Consider the following 25728-nt stretch of genomic DNA (forward strand, 5'->3'; position numbering starts at 1 on the left):
TACTAAGTTTTCCTAAAGGATGTTCAGGACAACATTCCCGCTGCTACTTTTCTTTCTGCTGAGGCTCAATCTAAATTAAAAAACGTGTCCCTGTCATTTTAGAAGGCCGGAAGTAATTAAATCAAATGAACGTTTGCCCTTCATGACCAAACACACGGAGCATTTCATCTGCAGGAAGTGAAGCAGACAAATCGGCATCTTCAGACTTCCTTCTCCTCCTCCGTCAGTCAGGCGCCGGTGGATCTGTGGAGGAATCAGCTTCCTGAGGGGAGCGGCGGCATTCAGGTGAAGGAGAGGAGATGAAGTCATCGTCTGGCTTCTAACACGTTACCCCCCCAGGCCAACATCCATCTCCACCTGTCACCATCTGCTTCATCAGCGAGGGGGGGAGTCCACTCAGCTATAAAACTACGGGAATCTTACTCAGACTTTTCCTGTCAGGCATTTTCAGATTGATGCAAATCATGAGGAAGAAAAAAACAATCAGGAAGACATCTGATTATTTCTTCATGCATTATGAAAACGTGTTTTATCAACAGAGGAAAAAGGGTCACCTCAAACCTGAAACATTTCACTGATTGATGATCAGCTGAAGCTGCAGCTGCACGTTAAGACCATGTTTATGAAAAGCTCATAAATGATAAAGATATTGTTAGCAGCTAAAGAAAGAGGACTTAAAGAAGGACGGGCTGAACGTCACCGAGCAACAAGCGTCAGCTTTAAAATAGACGAGGCAGTTATCACTTTGATAAACAACACGCAAAGATCGATGTGCGAATCTCAGTTTACAAGAAGATAATCACGTGGAGAAACATTTGATCACCTCAAATGGATGAAAAACAACTTTATTACAGCAAAAATGATTCAACCGGATTATTTCATCAACACTTAGGCGACCGTTCTCACCAGAAAAACCAGAGCAACAATAATACCCCATTTATTTTGACCATTTTCTTAAATTTCTTGCCAAACACATGGCGTTGGGCTCGCAGTTATGAAGTTATGAACAGGGACGGCTATAGTTACACAACCCAAATCAATTCTACTTGTATTCCCTTTTATGCATTTTATCAGTTTTATCTCATATCTATATTTTTAAATGTTCCTTTATATCTGTTTATATCAAATTAAGTCTACCAATGACCAAAATCCAGTCTTCTACCAACGACCCAAATCAAGTCGACCAACGACCAAAATCCAGTCTTCTATCAACAACCCAAATCAAGTCGACCAACGACCCAAATTAAGTCTACCAACAATCCAAATTAAGTCTACCAACAATCCAAATCAAGTCTACCAACGATCCAAATCAAGTCTACCAACAATCCAAATCAAGTCTACCAACGATCCAAATCAAGTCTACCAACGACCCAAATCAAGTCTACCAACGATCCAAATCGAGTCTACCAACAATCCAAATCGAGTCTACCAACGATCCAAATCAAGTCTACCAACAATCCAAATCGAGTCTACCAACGATCCAAATCAAGTCTACCAACGATCCAAATCAAGTCTACCAATGACCCAAATCAAGTCTACCAACGATCCAAATCGAGTCTACCAATGACCAAAATCCAGTCTTCTACCAACGATCCAAATCAAGTCTACCAACGACCCAAATCAAGTCTTCTATCAACAACCCAGATCAAGTCTACCAGCAACCCAAATCAAGTCTTCTACCAACGACCCAAATCAAGTCTACCAACAACCCAAATCGAGTCTACTAACGACCCAAATCGAGCTTGGCTCAGTCTGACTCTGTCTGAACACTTGTGGCTCCAAGAACCTGCAGGCGGGGGGCGCAGTGTGTGTGTGTGTGTGTGTGGGGGGGGGGGGGGGTTCATGCTGGTATCTACAGATAAGAGGCCAACGGGTCTGAATTGGGAGCTGGGAATTAAACACCCCGAATGAAGTGACAGACCAAAGACGGACAACCTCCAGGACGTTTGGTGATGACACTGTCGACGCCGTCAGCGGCCGGCTGTGGTGGTTGGAGGGGGGGGTTAAAGGTGGGGGAGGGGAGCTGCTAGCTTGTTTGTTTGCCCATTAGCCCGGTGGCTGGGTGTTTGCCAAAGGTTGCAGCACCTCACTCGGCTCTGCATGTCTGCAGAGAGCCGGTGGGAGAAAAAGAGGCTTAGTTCCAGTCGAGGGAGCAGCGAGCTCTCATTTAGTCCCGGCAGCAGCGCTGAGGCGTGGGATAGTATGCAGAGGGGCTCAAACCGAGGACCGGGCCCTCTCAGAGGCCCTCGGATACATGAAAGATGGGACGAGGAAGAGTCCAAAACTTTGATCAGTGCTGCTAATCACATGAAGCCAGCTTGTACCCCACACACACATCCTCCTAGCACACCTTGATATTTCATCCAAAACTCAGTCCTACATCAGTGCTGACCTTTAATTCACCCCCTTTCTTACTGCTCTATCAGCAGCCCCGTCACAGAGGGCTCAGAAAGCAACCACAACATCAACAAAGACAACAGACTGAGCCTGAAACAATTCTAACTACGGTCCAAATAGACTTAATAAAGTAACACACTGCCAATCAAATTCATGTAGTGCAAACAGGTCTGAGTGAATGGACAGAATCACATGTCATAATATTTTTGAAAGAATACCTCGATATCAATATTACAAAAATATTTTTGTTATTTACACAATAAAATAAAATAATCATCAGTAATGTGGACATAATGGGTCAGTGTGCATAGAACAACCATCAACCATCAGTGATGTCATCGTTGGTTTTTGAACATTATGAATCCTCCAGTTCAGATTCTGTCCATCACCATCTTTGCTAGTTTGGAGCGGTTTGGAGCAGGAAGTGACCATATTTGGACGAGCTGGGGGAGGAGCCAGAGGTGGATCTGACCGATCTGATCGGAAACCTGACGATACTACGTCCCGCCCACCGATAGCTGTAACCTGACTGCACCACAGGCCTGTCAATCAAACAGACACGCCCCCAAAAACAGGTCTTCTTGAATCTTCTTTTCTAATGAATGAGGGATTATTTTCAGATGGACCTCCAGAAAACTAAGAAGAAGGAGTGACTTTAGCTAACAACACCGAGATAACTGATGGACACATTTTATTCACTTTGGATTTGATGAGAGAAGTTGAATGGGAGTCTATGGAGCCGGAGGCTTTTTGGAGCCGACCTCTAGTGGCACTCGCTGGTATTGCAGCTGAAGACACTTCTGGATCGGAACCATTTTACAGACCTGGAAGCTACGAAGACGTTTATATCCAGTCTGTGATAAGGACGCTGCTGGCTTTTATCTTGTTGATTCCAGCAGTCACCTCGAAGAGGTTAAATGGTGCATACATTATCTTTGGAGGCTTGTAGTTGAGAGTGCTCTGTTTCTCTGACGTTCATTAAACCTACCAGCAGACCAATTTTAGGTGGTGACCTGCAATCTGACCCAAATATTCTTACTTCATATAACGGCCATGACACACAAACACATTTAGAAGGTGAAGTTGTACAAACACTTTTATATCCAGTCTGTGATTGAACCACAATAACTGTACATTTTACAGAACAACTTCACAAAGTAGGCGTAAAATCCTTCTTCCGTATTATGAACTGGACTTCCTGGATCCGACTTCTCACTCGTGCATGTCGCAACACGTCTGCACCAACTGCACCCCGCAGTTTTTAAAACACTGCTGTTTTCAGTCCGTAGTGTACATGAGCTCATACACACACTTCTTCACGTCCAGTTCACTGCTCCTCTCCCAGCTCAGATGACACAAAACCTTCTTCCTGAAGTCTCGTAACTCATCAGCCAATCAGACGACCTGCTCTCGAGTAAATAAATCCACGGTTACGTCACTGAATCTTCCACACTGTGTCCTGCTCCCTCTGTGTTCACGCTGTGTTTTGTCTGTTTTGTATGTTGTATGGTTGAAACGGTAATTAATTCACATTCAAATTCATCTTGAAAAGTCTCCCAGTAGTTTTTCTGTTTCTGCTGCAGATACCAGATCAGTTCTTCATTTTCCTGTCTGCATTACAAAAATAAAAACTGGATTTCATCACAGGATTAGAAAAGGAAGAAAGCCTGAAAGGACGAAGAGAGAAGTTGTTCACTTTGAGATCAGAAGTGCCGTTTCATGTCCTGAAAGTAAAGATTTAAAGATTTAAAGATTTGTCACCTGTAGAGCCTCTCTGAGTGAGTCTCAAGTTGTCCTGAAACTTTAATGCTTCTCTGCAATCTAAACCAACCTCCGTGATGGACATGAAAATAAATAACACCTCTTTGGTACTGCAGTATATAGGTTTCCCCCTGGAGCCAAACAAATGGGAAACTGCTGCTCCGGCTCCAAAGCACAGAGGGCTCCGAGATGCAAGAAGCCAGTTTAGCTTTAAAAGCATCTTGAAAAGAGCAGCCAGTGTCGGCACTTCACAGCCTTGGACCACTTAATAATTCAGACGTGGTACAGCCACAAATGGCAAGTCCTCAAATGATCTATTTCTATGTCCTGGGCCACAGCGCTTCTGAAAAATCCCCTATTCTCCCGACATCAGTGCGGCCAGCGCTCATCTCATTATGACGGGGAGTTCACACATCACAGGAGCAGAGAAAAGCTCTCAGAGGGACAAACAGGCAGGAACAGTGTGTGCCGGGTTAGAAGGAAGGTTTATGAAAAAAAATTCAGAAAATCAGCATTCAGAATCGAACAAATAAAACTACTCAATAAGTCGGGCAAGGTAGGAAAAAAACAACCAAATCACTGCAGTCAAAGTCAGCTTTTATCCTCAGGCTGACTTTAACTGTGACAGCAGTGGAGGACCCAGACTGAACTTCATAGTGTGATGATTGAAGCTGCTTTTTGATGCCATATGAATGCTGAGCAACAAACAACAAACAACAGTTTCCAAAGTTTAAAACCAACAGAATCCGTCGCTCCAACACATCATCAGTCTCAATCAGGAGTCTCCAGTCTACTAAAATTCACTAAAAATGAATCAAAATCATAAATCAAAACTGACTAATACTATCTATAAAACTGATTTTACAATATAGCAAATGTTTAGCAAAATCACCTATTAAATAACTTCATAATTTAGTGTTGGTACAGTGCAGGAATTTTTATTTCCAAATCCATTATAAAAGGGTGACATGCAGCACTTTGAACAATACTTCTGTTATCCATGACATCATCAAAATACTTAACGGCTGTAAAAACAAAAAAAAACACTTGTAATTATCTGAGACCAATTTTGTTTGTTTATGATTAAAGTTTGCTCTGAATCATTAATAAAAAAAAAAAATGCATACAAATGACAAAACAAGACGCTCACAACGTGATTCCATCGACGTTCAGTGATGTTGTGTTGTTGCTCTTTCGGCACAAAAGAAGTGAAGTACTAATTTGACAGAAAGTACCTTTTTATTAGCATTTCAACATAAAACAATTCATCATTTATTAGATCCGTCAATGTCAGAAAACATCTCTGATTATTGATTAAAATATCAAACATTCTTTGATTGCAGCTTCATCAATGTGAGGATTTTCTGTTTTTGATTTTCAGTACATGATATTCTTATCTTTAGCTATTTGTAAATGAAGAAGCTTATTTTGAATGTAAGCCGTGGAGCCAGAAATACTGCAGAAGTTTAGTGTGCAGTCGGTGTTCCCTCCTCCCGCTGCCGCTGTCAGGTGACCTCACCTGTCCACCATTTCTTATCAGGCTGAAAGAGGAAAAATGCTGACTCTGGGTTTCTGTCCGGTATGACTTGGGTGAAGTCAGGTCCCTGCTGTCAGTTTCTCCTCCCTGTTGACTTTGCTTCGTCCTCGACTGTCATACTTTCAAATCATGTTTCTGCTCCCAGCAGCCCTTTTTGTTTTTGCCTCGTTTCCCCTTCAGTACTTTTAGTATTTTCCTGTTTCCCCTCGGCTCGCTGTGGAAACTGTCTCATCCCTTGGGGAGGTGGGGGTGGGGGCGGCGGGGGGGATTTCTCTCCACAGCTCATTTTTGCTTGTATACGTCTTCTCTCCACCAGCAGTCAGATCCTGTTAGTGATTTTAATGTCACGCTTCACCCCTGAACCCCGACGAGGACGATGGATATGAATGTCTCTGCTGAGGACATTACCCCGCAGCACAGAGGAAGTCACACCATCCACCCCCCGCCCCTCCATCCCCGCTGTAACTTTATGTAGCTACCCTATAGAAAAATTATAAAAGCAGAAAGAAATCCCGATCGTAATGAAACAGATTTTTCCATAAATAATTTCAGGTCTGATCCCGTCTCTCCACTTTTGCAATAGTTTGTCATGTTGGCAACAGACTGGCTATATTTAGGTTATTTGCACGGCGCGGCACTGAAACGTAGATTACTTCAGATCAGACTTGATTGACGGTTGTAAATACATGTGATGATCTTTTTTTAACGTAAGGACCAAGCAGCAACCATCAGTGATGTCATCGTTGGTTTTTGAACATTATGAACGTTGGTCCTCCAGTTCAGATTCTGTCCGTCACCATCTTTACTAGTTCGGAGCGGTTTGGAGCAGGAAGTGACCATATTTGGACGCGCTGGGGGAGGAGCCAGAGGTGGATCTGACCGATCTGATCGGAAACCTGACGATACTACGTCCCGCCCACCGGTAGCTGTAACCTGACTGCACCACAGGCCTGTCAATCAAACAGACACGCCCCCAAAAACAGGTCTTCTTGAATCTTCTTTTCTAATGAATGAGGGATTATTTTCAGATGGACCTCCAGAAAACTAATAAGAAGGAGTGACTTTAGCTAACAACACCGAGATAACTGATGGACACATTTTATTCACTTTGGATTTGATGAGAGAAGTTGAATGGGAGTCTATGGAGCCGGAGGCTTTTTGGAGCCGACCTCTAGTGGCACTCGCTGGTATTGCAGCTGAAGACACTTCTGGATCGGAACCATTTTACAGACCTGGAAGCTACGAAGACGTTTATATCCAGTCTGTGATAAGGACGCTGCTGGCTTTTATCTTGTTGATTCCAGCAGTCACCTCGAAGAGGTTAAATGGTTCATAGATTATATTTGGAGGCTTGTAGTTGAGAGTGCTCTGTTTCTCTGACGTTCATTAAACCTACCAGCAGACCAATTTTAGGTGGTGACCTGCAATCTGACCCAAATATTCCTACTTCATATAACAGCTATGACACACAAACACATGTAGGTGAAGTTGTTCACATCTATAAAAAAAAAAAAAAAACATCAAAACACTGACACCCACAGGATGAAACAGCTGGATAATAACTTCTCCCTCTCCATTTTTAACTTTGACTCACTTCATGCTGACTCCAGGTCTGCTGTACTCTCACATTAATATTAGTTTGAGCAGAAGAGGCTTTTGTTCTTCTTTTACTTTCAGTGTCATCAGAATGAGGTTGTGGCTGGAAATATTCTGCTCAACTATTCACAGAGGCCACGATGCATTTCAGCTGCTGCAAACTAATATATGGAGTTTTACTGAAGAGGGGAAACAGGATGGTGAAAAGTGCACTAATTTAACAGGTTCACAATCTTCAACAGCTTAACTTCCATAAACATTTAAGACATTAAATAGGATTAAAAGTTATTTATGCTGAGAAATCATGTTTCTGATTAGCTGGTAAGAGTTCGTTGAAACTACTTATTGAGAGCCTTTAAAAAGCTTTAGTCAAATATTCAACTGCGGTTCTGCATCAGAGCCCAGAGGTATGTTAATGCTGGTAACTATGGCAACAACGCTGAGGCGTCACACTCGGTTACCAGTTAACTCTCACTGATGACAGAAAGCTAAACATGTGACAAACGGTCTACAAACAAACTTTGTGTGTGTGGTGTGACGGGCGGCACCGAAAGCCTTCAGGTGTCGGGTTACAGTCCAACGCGTGGCCAAAATTTAAAAGGAAACAGCAGCCCGACTGTTGCTTTCAGAAATGATCAGAGACGGTCCCTGTCGCATCGTATGAAGTATTTTAACTTTAACTGACAGGAGGCCGTGGAGAACAGACAGCAGAGAGATGGAGGATGACACGTAACAGAATGTCGTCGGGCACTGAAACCAGGGAAGCTGTAATTACATGCAGCATCTTAAACCCGCTGGACCTCCACGACTCCCTTTATCCATTAGTTTTATGATCAGGACACCTTGTCGTAGCATCATCTAAAGATCCAGCGATAAAGGGAAAGCTGGGAGTGAGTTGTCGGAGACTGCCTTTTCAACATGTGGAAATAATCCTAAAAACCCGAAATATAACAGCAGCTCTACGGAGCGTCTTTAAGGCCCAGCGGAGATCTCAGAGCTTCAAAAAGACAGAAGAGGTTCGAGTGTAGAGCAACAAAATACGAGACCTTTTACGGTCCGCCATACTGTAACCACTTTTCGGCAAAGCGTGAAATAGACACGCCTGTTTACCATCGAAAACTGTGACATAGCTACGCTTTGCGCTGTCTAGGCGTGAAAGTTTCACGTTTTCCTGTAGTGGATGAAAATGAAACCTACTGCATGCTTAGAGCTGTGTGATTTACGGGACAATTAAACTTTGAGCAAAAACACGTGGTTGAGGTTACTAAATAAGCACATGGTTTATAGGAAACAAAACATGACTCAAGAAAAACATTGTCATGTCATGGATTTGAATCTCATCGTCCAGTCTGTGACGAATGCCACCAACACGCCCCTCCCGCCTCCCAACACCGCCAAAGCATGTCCTTTGCACTTGCTCTCTACACGTCTGTTGCGGGACTTTGGTCACATGATCCCACATCACATGACATTTAAGTGCATGCAAGTTTCACGCTTACAAAACACCTAACTTTCACACCTAGACAACCCAAAGTGTGGCGATCTCACGTTTTGCTGTTTGTGGACAAGCGTGTCTATTTCACGCTTTGCCGTGATAGCGGCTTGCATCTGAATGTGCGTTGAGAGTGCACACAAAAAATTAACCCATAAAGTTATTGAGAGCAAACCGCAAAATAAATTTTCTTATTTAGTAAGAAATAGTTACACATTCAAAAGTTACACTTATACTGAACCAGGAAATAGAAGATACCAGTCAGGACAGGAGGAGACTTTAACCCTCTATGAGACATGTTTCTGTACATCTAATCTCCCTGATTGACACGTGAAACATCAACTCAGTCTGAAACGCAGCAGAAGTTTGAGGAGGCACCGACACACTGAACTCCAAACAGCTCCGGCCGGGTTCTGGTTTGTTTAAACCACGTGGACCCCGGCGTCGGCGCCCGGATCCCCATCCTGATGCTGCTATTCTCGAGGTGACGTACATTTTGATTCCTTCGAGAACAGTGCGATGCCTGGAATTCAGGCCTGGAGGGGCAGGTGATATATGTGGACGTGGTGCTGCATGTTGCTGAGCCCGGCTGTCCGTCACTGCAGGCTTTATGCTGATTTCCATCAGCGTGTCGGGCCGCGGCGCTGCGCTGCACTGCTGCCATCCGTCTGCAGTTATTTAAATCTGTCAGGACGCATGTTGTACAAGTTGGACCCACAATCCTCCTCCTTCGTACCGAGACGCCAGAGAGGGATCGCAGAGCCCCAACTCCTGGTTGGAGACTTCTCAGGAACACTTCAGAGCTGCGAATGCTTTCTGATTTTCTGTCACTATATTTCTTACAGCGGATTATGATTAAGAAGACTTTACAAAAATAAACAAAAGATACGATCATAAAGTAGTTTAAGTTTGACATAAAAGGAGTTTTAAAGCCCTCTCTTATGATTGGATTAGTTTGATTAATATAACAAAAGCAATATTCACTATGATTCACTGATTTTTGCTGAATATTTCCAGCTTTTAAATCCAGCTTCTGTGAGGATTTACAGCTTCACTATGTTTTTGTAGTCATTGTAAATTTGATATCTTAGAAGTTTGAATAGCTTGAAACAGAAAACAAGCAATATGACGACGTCAGCTGGAACTCTGAAAAAGCTCATGGAGGGCTGTTCATTAGATCAGGAATTTCTAAAAATGTGTAGATCCATAAACGATGAAAGTATTTGCAGTACATAAAATGTTTAGACAATCAAACTAAAGGAGCAGTTCACCTCAACGAGGTGAACGAGCAGCACTGAACGTGCAAAATAATTTCTCTTTTCTCTGCTGGTTTTCCACCTTTAACACGTGACGTAAATGTCCGAGCTGACACCAGGTGACACCGTCCGGATGTTCGGGACGACCTGAGGGCGACGTGGAGACCTCTGGTCCGGGCGGCTCTGAGCTGGACCTCCTGCGGGTCTGATCCGATTCATCGGGTTTCAGGGCCGCAGCAGGGAGACCGCCGGCCGCTGAATGATTCAGAGAGGATGTGGAACATCAGCCGAGCCATCGGGCCGGGCCTCTGCAACACTTCAGTGGAAACTTCACCAGCGAGAAGGTCTAATCAAAGCGCAGCGCTTCTGCTGTGGGAACCGGACTCGTCCATGAGGGAGCTCGTCCGTGTCTTTATCTCACCGTTTTTAATCCGTCGTGTAAAAATCGCAGAAGCTTTGATTAAAACTGCTTTTAGAAGAGAAAACAAATATTTGAGTGTCCAAAAAATCTGACTCACAAACCAAAGAAAGAGAATAAAATTCAACTGACAAACAAAAATGTCTCCATTAAAGAAATAAAACTCAGTGCTGAGAATCCAGGCTGAAGATAATATACGATTCAGTTTTATCAAGTACTTCCATGTAGCGGCTCAGCGGGGTGCCTCCATCAAACACTGCACGTCGGATTTTAGTCTCCACTGACTAATTTCAGAAAGAGTCAGACCAACTGCACTCTGACGCTCGGCTTCACGAAGAGGAAACGCCGGAATCATTAACAACAAAAAAATCTACAATTTGGACGACCAAACAGATTTTGGTCAGCTGTTGTGCAGTTTCTCGATCCCATTTCCCAACTGGTTGCTGTTAAAGTACTTTTACTTTATTTTGCTGCAAAACATTTAGACCATATTGTCTGCATCTTCTCAGTCATCTGTGTTTCCATATTTAGTTTTCTTGTAAATCAAAAGATATGCATTTAAGTAGCATATACGATGGCTCTACATAGCTCCTTAATATGAACTGTTTTCGTTGACTCCACCTTTTTTGGGCGTTACTTTTCCTTTTGTCCAACACACCAACATCTAGAAAGCAAATTATTTACCACATGACCATTCAGTCATTGATCTCCAGGAGAAATCAAGTTTATAATTCACATGGCGTCCAGAAAACATCTTGCTGGAGAAAGCTACTGTGACTTCGTTCCTGAGTGGGTCAAACCGTGTTCACCACCGAACAGCCCACCATGGGTCCGTCGTGGTCTCAGCCCACCGTGGTGTTATATACTCCTACTTATCCTCCTTGTTCTGTAAAATGAATGCTGTAAAATCCGAACAGCAATGACTACTAACCGTAAATTTTCTGCAGCTATAAAGTCACTAATGTGAGTTTCACAGCAACGTACAGCGTTAAGCTTTATATTGAACTACATCGGCCTGTGTCTTCTATGTGAAGATTAATGGTGTTCTCTGATATAAACATTTCTTTTTGGCCTTCAATCCTCCTTCCTGATCAATCTAGGAAGCATGTGGGCACCTCCGGTAGAGAACCGCTCGGTGGAAATGGTTTCGCTGCCCTGATGTGAGCGTGTCCTGGTTTGAGACGCCTTTGTTCAACTTCTCAGTTACTGTCGGAATAAAATCATAAATCAGGGGAACACCACACCTGATCAAACAAAGACACTAAACTGTGGGACAAGATGAGAGGAAGTTGACTGTTGTGAATATTTCCACTACACACACACACACACACACACACACACACACACACACACACACACACACACACACACACACACACACACACACACACACACACACACACACACAGGCCTGAGGACTTCTATTCAGACCTGCACTTTAATCTGAGCCTTTTTCCCCCCATTTGTTCCTATCTGTCCACCTCTCCAGGTGTTGGGGAGGGGGTTGGGGGGGGTTCACTTTGACACCAAAGTACTTTGAGCGGGGTCTTTTTTTCCAACCGTGTTCGAACATGCTGGGACGTCCCACCTGTCTTTCTGTCACCCCCTCCATCACCTCCTCCCCTCACCTCCTCCTCCTCCCCTTTCTTCCCGCCTCAAACAATGACTAAACCAGTTCTGTCTACATCCTCGCTCCAGAAATGATCCCCCTTGGAAGCCAGAGGAACAGACCCGCGGGGCGGCAGGATGTTCTGGAGGTGGTTGTAACACACCGAGTGTCACCGCTTTACTGTAATTATGGTGATAACACAGCAGGAGAGAAGCAGCAGTTCCTCTTTATTCTGCCTGGGAACCACAGCTCCACCGCTCAGACCCGTGTTTAAGACTTTTTAAGAGAGATTACCAGTTGTTGCGAGACACAAGCGGTGCTTTTCTAAAGTGCACAGCAGCACATTTCCTTCCTCTTTACGATGGTTTAACTTCTAAAAGGTGACAAAGACATCTTGAGGCAGAATCACCCTAAAATACAACCTGTGCTGACGTTAAATATCTTTAACTGCTCAGATTTTTGTGTTTTAACCTGCTGAGGATGTAAAAGAGCATCAGAGCTCTCCTCTTCCACCTGGCTGACGCTATTCTTTCAGGCTAAGTGACTTCACACCTCCTATAACTGACAGAAAAATAACTCATGAGCCAAAACAGTATGACCACCTGTGTCTGGTGGGTTACAGATAAGTATGTTTCTAAAGTCTTAAATACCTGTTCCTGTTTGTCACGCTCCTTCTTTAACATTACAGTGTCCCTGTGAATAAAACCAGCTCCATAAATCAGTGGTCGACTGGACATGCAGACATCAAACTCATCCTGCACCTGCAAGGCAAATTTCTGGGATATAATATCCTTCAGTTAAAGAGTGAAAGAGTTTGATTTTGGGAGTTAAAGTTGGACTACAGCTTGTGTTCAGAGAGTCTTTGGTGGAATATTTCAGAGTTCATTCTCTGGGTGTTGAGGAGCATCAACTCTACTCCTGGTGTTCACTGTGCAGCTTTGTTCTCCCAGCATGCATCAGTTATTTATTCATAATGCTTGAGAATAAAGCAACCACATTACATCTAAGTGATGGTCAGAAATGATATTTACTTTTGTTAAAAACTGTCTTTTTGGAAAATTTCAATGAAGACATAATGATAAATAAAACGGGGCGAAGATTCAAAACTATGAGTAAACAATGTAGGAACGTGATATCACAGTCATGAAATGTAGTTAGTTAGTTAGTAATAATTCCTGCAACACTAAATGTTACACACACTGAATATATTTATTCAATTGAAATTTGTGATGATGTTGTTAGTTTGTCGAGAGTTTTACATGAAACCTTTTCCTCGTGTTTAAATTTCACCTCCATGAGCATCAAATATTACAGAATTTTAGGTGTTGACAGTTAAACATTAAAACCACTCAAGATCAAAGTTGAATTGTAATATTTTAACTCCCAAAGAGTTCAGGTTGAAATCCTGAAGGGTTAAAAGATCAACTAGAAGAAAAGACTTTCACTCTGCTTCAGAGTGTATTTTATGGTCTCACATGTTCACTCAGATATAGTTTGAGTTTATTCCGGAGACCGGACCTGTGAGGGATGAACTGGATCGATGACACCTGAACCACTGAAAGTAGAAGCCTGAAGTACGGAGCAGCTTCAACATATCCAGGATATCTTTCTGCTATCTGGCTTAACAAACAAACGAGGTCGAGCTAAACGGACACATGAACAACTCTCGATCTCAACTCAGGGTTTGCCATGCCAGCTACGAGCACGTTCACATGAAAGAGGAGGAGCTACTAGCATCTGACCAATCACAAACATGGACAGGTGTACTCGCAGCAGAGCGACAGATTTTACAACCGAGGAATAAACTATCATCCTAGAAAAATAAGGAAGAAGTTCGAGACATAATCCAGCTGCAGCTGCTGAATGATGGGAAAGAAAAAGTTTTAAAAAGTATCTGACTATTAATGTGTAGCCTAAATTAAAAGACTAAATATCACTTTACCATAAAGTCCACAGGAAGATGGGACTCTAATTACATCTGTGTATTTCATTTCATTAATATATTGTTAGATGTATTTAATGACGTGTGTGGCAGTTTTAGTTTTTTCATTTCATTTTGCTTAAGAGCAAATAAGAAATAAATAACCTATAAAAACATAATTTAAAGCGGTAAATTGGTTTTCTGTCAGAGGTTCAGTGAGTCTCTGTAGGATGAGATCAGTAAAAACCCAATGAAATAGAAGCGTCATCTCATAAAACTCTTTTTTAGAGGTTTGTCGGCGTCTAAACGCAGGTGACCACATTTTCCCGACAGAACTTATCCGACAGCAGGAGGTTTGGATCTGAAATCTTAAACATGACCTGCAGCGGAGCAGGTTAGCTCTGCAGCATCAGTTACCATGGTGATGTATCCCGGTAAGAAGGGGGGCCGAGCCCAGAAGAGGGGCGACGTGAAGTACAAAGTTCCCGAGCCAGTGTGAGTCTATAAATGACGTCTGTGTCTGCACAAGGGAAGAAGGCCACCGCTCATCTGTCGACGCCTCGAGCCAAACACGACTACTTTAAACCTCAGGACGAGTCTCCAGCCAAAGAATATGCAGCAAAAGCACATCTCAGAGCAAAAAAAAACAAAAACCTGGACGTTCAAACACCGAGCAGAACGACAAAGAAAAAAAAAGAAAAAAGCTCTTCTGAAACTTCTTTCCAACTTAAAAAGAGCTCGACCTTCAATCGGAGGAGCAGCAGGAGTCAGCGGCACATCGTCCTCCTTCATCGCCATTATCAGCCACAACGTCAGCATCCGCCATCCATTATAGACGAGACACATCTCCTCAGCTACATCTCACAACAGAGGACGTGTAGCGATCCCTGTGATCTCTCTCACACACACACACACACACACACACACACACACACACACACACACACACAGAGAGAGAACCGCTTCCACCACCAGTCACACTAACCTGGTTATTTCCCCCAGGAGAGAATAAAACGTACAAATACCCAGCAGGCTTCACAAAGCGAGTAGATCTCAACCAGCGGTGGTCGAGAGGTGAAAGAAGTATTGATGCACCTACCGCATGCAGCGCTCCCTCGTAGAGACAAGCTCCTGGCAGGACATGGAGACGAAAGAGAGGGAGACAGAGACACAGCGTTAGAATAATGTCCAGATCACACTGTTATCATTGATAAGTAATGAAACTATCTTTCTCAGAAGTTTTGTAAATCTGTCAGTTATTCAGGTCGAACAGAAAATCGGTGTGACGGAGGACGATGGATCGATCGATTCCCTTCAGACTGGAACGAGCGTGTTTCTGGAAGTCATTAGTGGCACGTGTGGCGGTCAAGCTTGAAAAGTGATCAATAATAATCAATACATCTCTCTGAAACACAGAACTTATAACGCAGAAACAAATATTAAAATGATGTCCGACATGGAAAGAAGAGAAAATATCACAATTTCACGGTTTGATGTTACAGGTATTGAGTTTTTTTCTGATTAATATATATTATGAATTTATGTTCAAGTTTGACTTTTTTCAGGTAGTTTAAGTTCAACTAATCTAATTTCCACAAAGTTCTGGTCTAACTTCAGAAAATACATCACAGCAGTTCATCGTTCACTCAGGTTATATATATATATAATATATTGTATATACTATTATTATTATTATTATTATATATATAATCATATGAAGTCCCCACAATATCAGCAATTTTCATCCAGTTCATCAAACATCACAGAGAAGCCATATTCAAAGCAACCAGGACATTTACACACTAATCTCTACTCAGCTAGACAGAATAAATAATAATAACAATAACAAAGATTAAATGTAACTACATAAACTCAACACTGCCCTCTCACACTGAAACCGGCTGCTTGTTTAACTATAATGTCTGAAGCAAATTGTCAGTCAGTATTTTTATGTTATAAAAGGGACTTCCTTTGCTCTTTATCAAGTTTCCATCAAACCACCAAAATAAAACGGATTCAAAGTTGCCACAAAACCCAGAGAACTGCAGACTTAAGACGACTTTAACGTCCCAATGAAGGCACACAGTGACTAAACCCGACAACTCTTGGAAAACATGTCCCAGTTGTAAAGATCCCACTGAGCCAATGATCAGCTGGACTGAAACCACAGAGATGGAGAACATTTCACAATAATTACTCAGCTCGTACAGGTTTGTCCTCTCGTGGTGATACAGACCGAGTTCACCTGAAATAAATACAAGCAAAATGTGAAATGAGTGTGGAACGATTTGATGACGTGGTTGAGGACCACCTGCAGAGCGTGACGGAGGAAGCTGGGCTACAAATACATTTCTACACAGAGTCTACTGTGGGCTGCACATTAAGATCCAGACACTCAAAGACAAAAGGGTCAAACGATATTCTGTTCAATCTGAATGAAGGACTTCTTTCAAATGAAGTTCTCCTGTGGTACTGAACCTCACCATGAATGACGTTTATCAAGAATTCAAACATCTTTCTCCAGTCGGTAAGATAAGAACAAATCTTTTGTATTGTCTCTATTATAATGATCTAAGAACACCAATATTAGGTTTTAAGTGTGATTAAAATCCAGGACTGATTGACTGTTGGCATATTTTGTTTCCAAACCCGGAAATCCGACCTCTAGTGGCACTCGGTGGTATTGCACCTGAAGACACTTCCGCATCGGAACCATTTTACAGACCTGAAGCTACGAACACTTTTATAAATAGTCTAAGTTTGTTCCTCACTGAAGCAACAAGAGACGTGACCAACATCACTGAGCACGTGTGAATTCTAAAGAAACCATCAGCAACACGCTAATCATGACCACTGAACATTTTGATGAAGTATTGATGAAGTATCACCTTTTGACATAATAAATAATAAAACAGGATTTCAATCTTAAATGTTGCCCCTTTAACCTTCCTGCTGTACTCGGGTCTTTCGTTGCATCAAAATGGCTGTGAAAATGGGTCACGAAAGACCCGAGCGCAGCAGGAAGGTTAAAAGCAGAAAGCTTTGCAACCTTCAGACTGAAACGTCTGCACGCTGACGATAATCTGGGCTCAGTTTGAGGGCTGAATGTTAACACAACATAAACAGACCGGGCTGAAGCAGACTGCAGGAATCTGATCCGCCTGGGGGGGAACGTACAGCGAGAGGTAAACATTTACCACAACGGCCCAGATGGGAAAACTAGATCCCAGTTACAGTAGTGTTCAGTGAGAAGATGCTGCTTCAGGGTTTTGTCTCTTTGTCTCGACAGCTCGGCACAATATAAACCGACAGCTGCATCGGTTTGGGGAAGATAAACAGATTTATGGTGCTAAAGAAAACAGTTTCCAAAAACCAATTAACAGTCCATATTTTAAACAAATATTAACATTCTTTGAGTCCGAGGCTTTCATTTACACATCAAACGTGCGTGTCTTTGAGTTAATGCAATCCAGTTTGCAGGTTTTTAAACAGATGGATTATATTCATATTTTTCTATTTATTTAGATTTTTGTCACAACTTGACCTTTTTCAACTCGGTGTTGCTAAGGTTTTGCCCGTATTGCATTTAAATGACCAAACCCAGCAAAAACACAGGAGGCAGTTTTCTGGACATTCTGTAATTCATGATGTTTATTTTAATTAATCTTACATATTTTAACAACTAAAACCAAAAACAGCTGAAATTGCAACAATTCTCTCAATGTTTGGACTCTTATTTCTCATTGAATTTTTTGGCACGAAAGAACCTGCAGAAAATTCTGCTCAAAATTGTTGTTCATAATTTGTGCCCTTTTTTAGAATAAACAGAATCTTTAGATATGAAACCTCAAAGTGTTGAAAGAAAGAGGCATCAAAGAATATTATACAACTGAGAGAATAAGTACGCTTCCCCATTTTTTGCCACATTTTTGTATTTTCTTTGGACATTAGATATTGAAGTTGTGATCCCAGGATCTTAAGTTGATCATTTGAATCATCGTCATCGGCTGAACTTCAACTACGAGGTGAACTGTGACGCCACAATAAACCAGAAATGTTGCCTTTCTCTGTCAGTCAGGACATTTCATTTAACACATATTTTTGCTTCAGTTATTCATTATCAAATGGAGAGTTAACCATTTATGAGGCTGGGACCTTTGTACATTTTGACAAGTTGAAGAATTAAAGATTTCAGAGTTGTTAAAACAGTTTTTGAGTGTTTTATATTACACGTGTCGGTAGGACCTGCTTGACATGGAAATATCATGATTTAAATGAACCACAGTTTTACGTATTTCATACGTTTAAAACCTCAGTTAGCCCAAGTTTAACTGGAGGTTTGGACATCTTTGGACCTGCAGATCACCACATCAAATCACAAGTGCAGTCACACTTCAAAGCTAATTATCCAAACAGTAGCTCCGCCCCCAGAGATCTGATTGGTCAACTGGTCATCTGGAACAAATCACCATGACAACACATCCTGCTCATCACTAGAAATATCCCTCCACCTCCTCAATGGGAAAATAGAATTAGAATAGAATATTATATAACATGTAATATAATGTAGTTTCTACTTGTTATAGGTCTATTAAATTTGTTCCTTTTTGGTCTCTCCGAGCACCAGTACCGTAACACCAAGGATAGTCACGCACTTAAAATCCTAACAGTAGTTAAAATCTCAAAAACACGAGTCCATGGATCTCTTTGCTCATCAGATATCTTTGTTCCTCAGATATCTTTGTTCATCAGATATCTTTGTTCATCAGATATCTTTGTTCATCAGATATCTTTGTTCACCAGATATCTTTGTTCATCAGATATCTTTGTTCCAACCAGACTGAACTAGCTGATCAGTTTAGTGTTTCTATGTTCTTTATTTATTTAGTTGGAGACTAGAAATCCTCTCTGTTGCTAGGTGGTTGCTAAGGGTCCGACTACTTCCTGGAGTAGTAAACATTGTTACATAACCATGACCCTTGTCTACTGACGTAACTCACCTATAAAGTCTCACAGTCCAGCAAAGATCTGACAACAAACGGTCTGGTTCAGACATCAAAGGTCCAGTAAATCAAATCCAGTAACGTATTCAGTCCAAAACACATCATTACATCCAGAACACACGATCCGCTGAACGTTTGAAGCTTCCCGCCGGCAGGTGCTCGTAATTTTCTACGTTGTTAGCAGCAAAATCAGAAAGCGTTAGATGCCGGTTTGATTGACACCTCACTGAGTCAATAGGAGCTTCCATGTCCTGTCCTCAGCCTACAACAGCCAATCAGAGTCTGTATCGAGCGGAGGTACCATGTTAGCGATGATTGACGCTTTGTGCATATGCGGCTTGAGTGGGCGGGGCTTAAACCAGAAAGAAAGACTGCTGAGTAAAAAGAGCATTTATTTAAATGCTTTAGAGTCTATTCTTAATGTAAACATTCATATTTTACATTTACAGAATCAATTCTCTGAGATTCCATATCCAAGTAAAGTTGCTATAGTAACTGAAATATCTCTGACAGAATCGATATTGAATTCAATCGAATTTGGGACCTTGTGAATCGGAATTGAACTGATTTGGGAAATCAGTGGCGATACTCAGCCCTGGCTGAAATGTTGACTGATTTAGTAATGATCAGCTGAGTGAATCAGACTATGATCTGGTTTGGTTCCAGGCGCCTTTGAATAACTCATTATCACTCCAAACTTTTGCCCAGAAAACGTGATCGTCATCTCAGCATCTCTTCGATTCAACCCGCAGCGCTTCATGTCGATAACATTTCATCATTTATAACCGTTTTGCTTGCCAACACACCTTCAACAGAAACAGGCAAAGAATTATCTGGCTTTATAAAAGTTTGAGTTGTATTGACACGAGTGCTGCCAAGCAGACTGCATGCAGCCGGGACGATGCTGATGATTTTCAGCTTGTGCTGCTGCATGTGAGCAGACCGAGTTTGATCTGCCAACATGTCAACATGCAGCCTGAGTCTCTCCCACAGGACCGGGGCTGTGATATGAACACGCCGGGTCTGATGAGGAGCAACGTCACTCTTTGAATGGGTCAGTTCAGCAACAGCTGCGCAGACCTGCTTAAGATTCCACTCATGACCGTCTTCATGCATCTGAACTCCTCTGAGGGGAAACTTCTGCTGCACACAGGCAGAACTTCTAGAACTGATGCAGCATTATGAATATTTAAATGACTCAGAGGCCGAGAGAGCAGCTTCAGAAATGTATTTATAAATTAGAACGTGAAAATGCACAAATCAAACATAAAGTTCACTTCACGTGTTGCTTTTAAATTCAGATTCAGATGAATGTGGCTGTGAGCACGTGCAGCATTATTATCCATGAGGGAGATAATAAACTACAACATGGAAGAGATTATTTTTGCCTGGATTTCTTATTTGGAGGCGGAATTTATTTCAGACTGGCTCTTCTTTGAATTCAAACTTCAGACTTTGAAGTTTACTTGACTTTAATCATTTGCAGATCAAGAGGCGCGAAGACTTCTCAATCAATTTGGGCTTATTAGGATTTTTTTTATACACACACAAGTGTTGATTCACCAGCTTTTCGGTGATTAAATCAAGCAGGTCTCAACTCCATGCAGAAATATAGTCTCTGAAATGCTGTTAAAACTTGGTTTTAATTGGTTACATGTCGTTTAAGTGTGCATCATGAATAGTTAAATCACTTGATGATGAACATGTTCTGCCTGGTGGAGGTTCCTCCTTCAGAAGTCCTGTCAGATGAATGAGAGTCATTTAAAAGCTCACTTTAAATTCACGACTTTTCTCTTGAGAATGTGCAAACTTATTGTTGGGATGGCTAAAGTCTGAACTGCTGCCCCACCCCCGACCAGGTGCTTCAGGAACTTCAAGGATGTCCTCAGCAACTTCAGATATAAATTGTTTCACTGTTGCCGAAGTCAGTAAAACTTGTTCCTTGAAAAGGTAAGCGGTCGTTGTGGTCACAACTTTCACTCTCTGCAGAGATTCATGACTAAGTGCTGAAAAGTAGGAAAACACTGAACTAAATCTGGTAACATGGAGGGTCTCTGTGAGTGTGCACAGTGGTCCCCGATATAACCCCTGACCTACATAACCAGTCGGACAACAGGTTTGGTGAACAGAGGCCAGAAATACCTACCCTGTATCCCGCGGGGGACGGAGAGGATCCCGGCCAGAGCGCCAACAAAGATCCACCATCCACTCATGGTCGGAGAGAGCAATAAATCCAAATCCAGTCAGGAGGCAAAACGCACGAACTGTGTGTGTGTTTTGTATGTGTCTATCTCAAATAAAAGCAGTTCTCTCTGCGCATTATTGATGTTCAGAAAACAACTGGAAAAGATCCAGGAGTCTTGGAGAGGAGCGGAGAGACGAGCGCATCGGGTCCGGCTCCTGAGCGCTGCGCTCCGGGCTGGAATGCGGTGCGATCCCGAAACCTGGAGAAGTATCCACCTCCTCCTCCTTCTGTGCCTGCTCACTGCTCTGCCGGTGTCGGACTCAAAAAAAACTCTGCCTAGAAATCTCCAGATGAAGGTGGTTTGTCTCCTCCCCAGCGGCAGCAGAAGCGGCAGCAGCAGCCGGGACGCGTTTACAAGCCGAGGCGCATGACACCGAGCGGCGGACGGACTTTCTGCTCTCCGGCGGAAAACGTTGCGAAGTCACTTCTTCTGGCGGTGGAGCGCTCTGCGTGTCCCCCCCGACCCCCCATTCCCTCTTCTTCTTCTTTTTTTTTTTTTTTTTGCTTCTTCGTCCTCCCCTCCTCTCTCCAGGAGGACGTCCCACCCTCTCTCTCTCTCCTCTGCCCCCCCCCCCCAACCCACCCGCGGCGCAGATATCATAATCTCATGATGGACGCTGCGCTCCTTCCTCAAGGGGTTAAAACATGACGGAGAATTAGTGCTGTGGATCTAAAATCATCTTCATCGTTTTAATTCCCATTTTCATCTGGAAATCTGAGTTTGATCAAAATACACAAAATCATATTGTTATAGAATATCGCTATTGTTAATAATAACAAAATAAAAGTACAGATTTGTGTCTCCTCCTCTGCGGAGTTTATAGCCTACTAATGTATCATACTTGACCACAATTTTATTAACTCTATAATCTTTATAATAATAATAATAATGATTAAAACTATGATATGAGTGTGTCTGTATCAGTACTCATTTTTACTTGAGTATTTATGTGTTTATAATGACCTTAAGTAGCCTTCTTTGTGGTGTTTTTGCCCCAGGTTTATAATCATTAGCCTCTTTTGTAAATTTATAGCAATTCACTTAATCCCATAATCCCATAATGGTATTTAATCCTCAATAAAAGGCTTTATTATATTCTTATATGCAGTAAATCTAAACGCCCAACTAAACTGTTTAACTAGAACATTTTGGGTGCATCTACTTTAGCCGATTTAAAAATATTCAAACTGCAATTTTAAGGTAGTTCCAACCCAGGGGTCGTGGCCCCACAAGGGGTCGAAAGATATACAAGATACAGTAATTAGGAGGGCTGGAAAACTGAATTCCTCTCAGTATTGAAGGATCTCTGCAGCTTGTTCCTCTCAGAGTTTAATGTTTTATCAGAGCGAGTGTGGGACCGAGATTCCTCAGTGTCACATTGCAGTAACCTGATCTCCGCTCAGCCCTTTTGTCCTCTGCCAAAAACAGGGATCAGAGTCAATTTTGCCTTTGAACTCGCTTTATTTCTGCTGCTGCTGTCTGCACCTGCCAACTATTCATAACCAATCAAGATGCAGTTACAGTGATGGAGGGAAGGATTTTAAAAATGTGGGTAAACTCTGACCTTTAATCGGTGATCAGGGAACTCCAACACAACCAGAGTACCAGCGTCATGGTGACACGTCAGCAGGAGCGTGTTGACAATTTAACTTTTCATTCCACAGAGTTCATATTGCCAAACTTGTGTTATACATTACATACTGGTAACATACTCTTGAAAGGCACATATGTGTACATAGACTGTAATTAATAGTAAAATTACAAAATGAAAATCAGGATTGACCATGTCAGTTGCAACCCAGTATCAAGGCAAAATGTGAAATAGACATCCTGACACTACTGAAAAACGTGAAATAGACACGCCAGTCCACTACAGCAAAACGTGAAATAGACACGCCAGTCCACTACAGCAAAACGTGAAATAAACACACCGGTCCACTGCATGTTCACAGCCATGTGATTTACAGTAAAATTTTACTTTCAGGAAAAAGAGCATGGTTGGGGTTTGGAAACAAAAAAACAACTGAAGAACAACATCGTCACCCCCTGTATTCAAACCTCTGCTTCCTGCATGTCAGTCTCTGATTCACACCAGCAGGCCACTCCTCCTGCCTTCTAATACCCACAAAAAATGTTGTTTGTAGTTGGTCACACGATTCTTCGTAATGTTACCTTTACGTGTGTCTAAGTTTCACGCTTACAAAATGTGAAACTGTCACGCCTAGAGAGGCCAAAGCGTGGCTATCTCACGTTTTGCTGTCATGGACCGGCGTGTCTATTTCACGCTTTGCTGTGATACTGAACATATAAGGATACAGACCTGTGTGTTAGACAAAACGGTAAGCAACAGATTACATCTTGAAGTTCCTGCTTGTCAACACCAAAGTCATTACAGGCAGTTTGATCAGTTGGACTATTTCCACAATTTTCATTGCCTCCTTCTACAGTCTGTTTTCTCTCCTCCCTGCCACCAAATCCTATTAAATCAGCTGCTGCAACAGCCTGATTCCCCCGCGGGGACCAATAAACGTTCCAACTTATCTCCATCTTACACTGAATCTCAACCTGCGTTGTGTCGGAGGATGGATGTGTAATTGGCTGAGCAAATCCTGCACAGGCAGTGTGAAGATGTTGCTTGTCTCTCACTGTGGTTTGGCAATTCAAAAGCCTGCGTTACACCTTCATAAACACATTTTGGAGGCAGCTGGTAACATCTGATGACGTGTGAAACCACAGCGAATGCAGGAATAATGAGTTGGAGAGAGGAGGGGGGATACCGGTCCTGCAGAGACCGCTTCAACACAACTTCAACTTCAGGCTTATAATTCTTCATTGTATGAATTAATAAAGAAACTATTCAATTCAGGAAAAACAGCTGGAGGAGTTCAAACTGAGGATTAAAGGAAAATGGATGTAAAGTTTCTTTAAAACACCTTGAAGGCTTCACTTTCATTTTTTTTTTAAATTTAAAAAAAAAAAAATTATTAAATCCTTTCAGACTTGCTGGAAAATCAACATAAATCACTGGTTTCAACACCCACACAGGCACATCCACTGCTATACAGGGTGAAAACTCATAATTCATGAAAGAGAATATTTCTGCTCCACAGATCAATACATGTGTTTGCATCTGCAGGCTGACTCATTGTGAGTGTTGGAGGCCCCAATAATTTTAGAGTAAAACGTTCAGAGAAGAGAAACTCAAACTTCTCTGGTTCCGCGTTGATGGGAGGTTTCAGCTGCAACAGGTTGCAGGAAGTCCTCAGCAGCACTTCCTATGTAAACACTGCCTCCCGCTGTTCAGGTGGCAGTATTACACCTCTGTGGTCGACGGCTGGACTCACCTCATGGGGACATGGGGGGCATAAATCTGTTGTTGGGCTCCTGCTGACCCTCACTACACACCACTTTATTTCCTCAGTCATTAATCTGCAACAGTTAGTTTTATCATTGATGAATCATTTAAGTATTTTTTTTTAAGCAAAACAATGGACTGGTAGCAGATTCTTAAATGTGAATATCAGCCAGGTTTCTGTATCAACATCTTTGAGTTTTAGAGAACTAAAGCAACATGAGCAAAGTGTTAATTACTGGACAAAAAAACTGAAGCAGTTTGATAAAACTCAAGTTTGAGCTGAGACCTTAAAACTGGACCGTTTTTTTTTTTTAATTAAAAATGTTTTTGTATGATGCTGCAATAAGCTTATTTTACCCACGTTGCACTCAAGAGTCCCAAACACAAATATAGCCCAGAACAAAAATAAACATTATCATAATATATATGGTGAGACAGAGGCTTCAAGATTTAACACCAAACATCACAACTAGAATTCAGCTTTCTAAAATATTTAAAGACATTTGGAGTCTAAAATGTGGAGAATCACTCAGTTTTAAAACAGTGTTATAAACCGTTTTCAAATGGTTAAAAACCATAAAAATGAAAAGGACAAAGTTTAAATATTTTTGACTGAATGTGAAGTAATTGAACTTAAACATAAGGAAATGCAGTCAGACTGTATTTGGTAAATACTGTAAAACTAAACCTGCTCTTAATGAGGGGAAAGAACTGGATTTAAAATGACTTCACAGGATTTAATTCAAGCCCTCTGAAACCTCTTCAGACCTCCTCTGGACGTGCGAGCCTGGTAACAGGTGACTGTTCAGGACGGGCCTCAACAGTCGAGTCTCCAGTCGTTGTGTCCTAATGAGCACAGACCTCAGGTTAATATCTAAACTATTGGAGCCCCCTTTAATTAATCAGCATTGACCACCAGATATCATGATGGTGTGCATCAAAACTTCGTCATCTCACCCAGCAGCTCGCTGACCTCCAGACGTCCTGTACAACATTATCCACTGATTTATGGGCTGCTATTTCCTGCAGGTGATTAATAATATAAGTCTGTATAATGACCTGGTCACCCCGTATGTTTTGTCCTACTCTGAGTCTCGAGGGATTCTTTTTTTTTTTTTAAGAATAAGTACTCAGGAG

General features: G+C 42.1%; 1 protein-coding gene across 1 annotated transcript in view; it reads right to left on the minus strand.

Moving 5' to 3' along the window:
- fras1 (Fraser extracellular matrix complex subunit 1) overlaps window positions 1–21660 on the minus strand; it is a 265766-nt gene extending 244106 nt beyond the window's left edge. Inside the window, exons 1-2 of the mRNA XM_069722629.1 lie at window positions 21137–21660; window positions 15087–15118 (exon numbers count right to left, since the gene is read on the minus strand). Coding sequence (XP_069578730.1) covers window positions 15087–15118; window positions 21137–21203 — 99 coding nt within the window. The 5' untranslated portion in view covers window positions 21204–21660. The remainder of the gene's footprint in view (window positions 1–15086; window positions 15119–21136) is intronic.
- Between the last annotated feature and the right edge of the window lie 4068 nt (window positions 21661–25728).

Source organism: Brachyistius frenatus, unplaced genomic scaffold (genome assembly GCF_029030835.1).
Source record: "Brachyistius frenatus isolate BFR_SWC_R1_liver_20210118 unplaced genomic scaffold, ASM2903083v1 Contig_298, whole genome shotgun sequence".
NCBI classification, from domain to species: domain Eukaryota; kingdom Metazoa; phylum Chordata; class Actinopteri; family Embiotocidae; genus Brachyistius; species Brachyistius frenatus.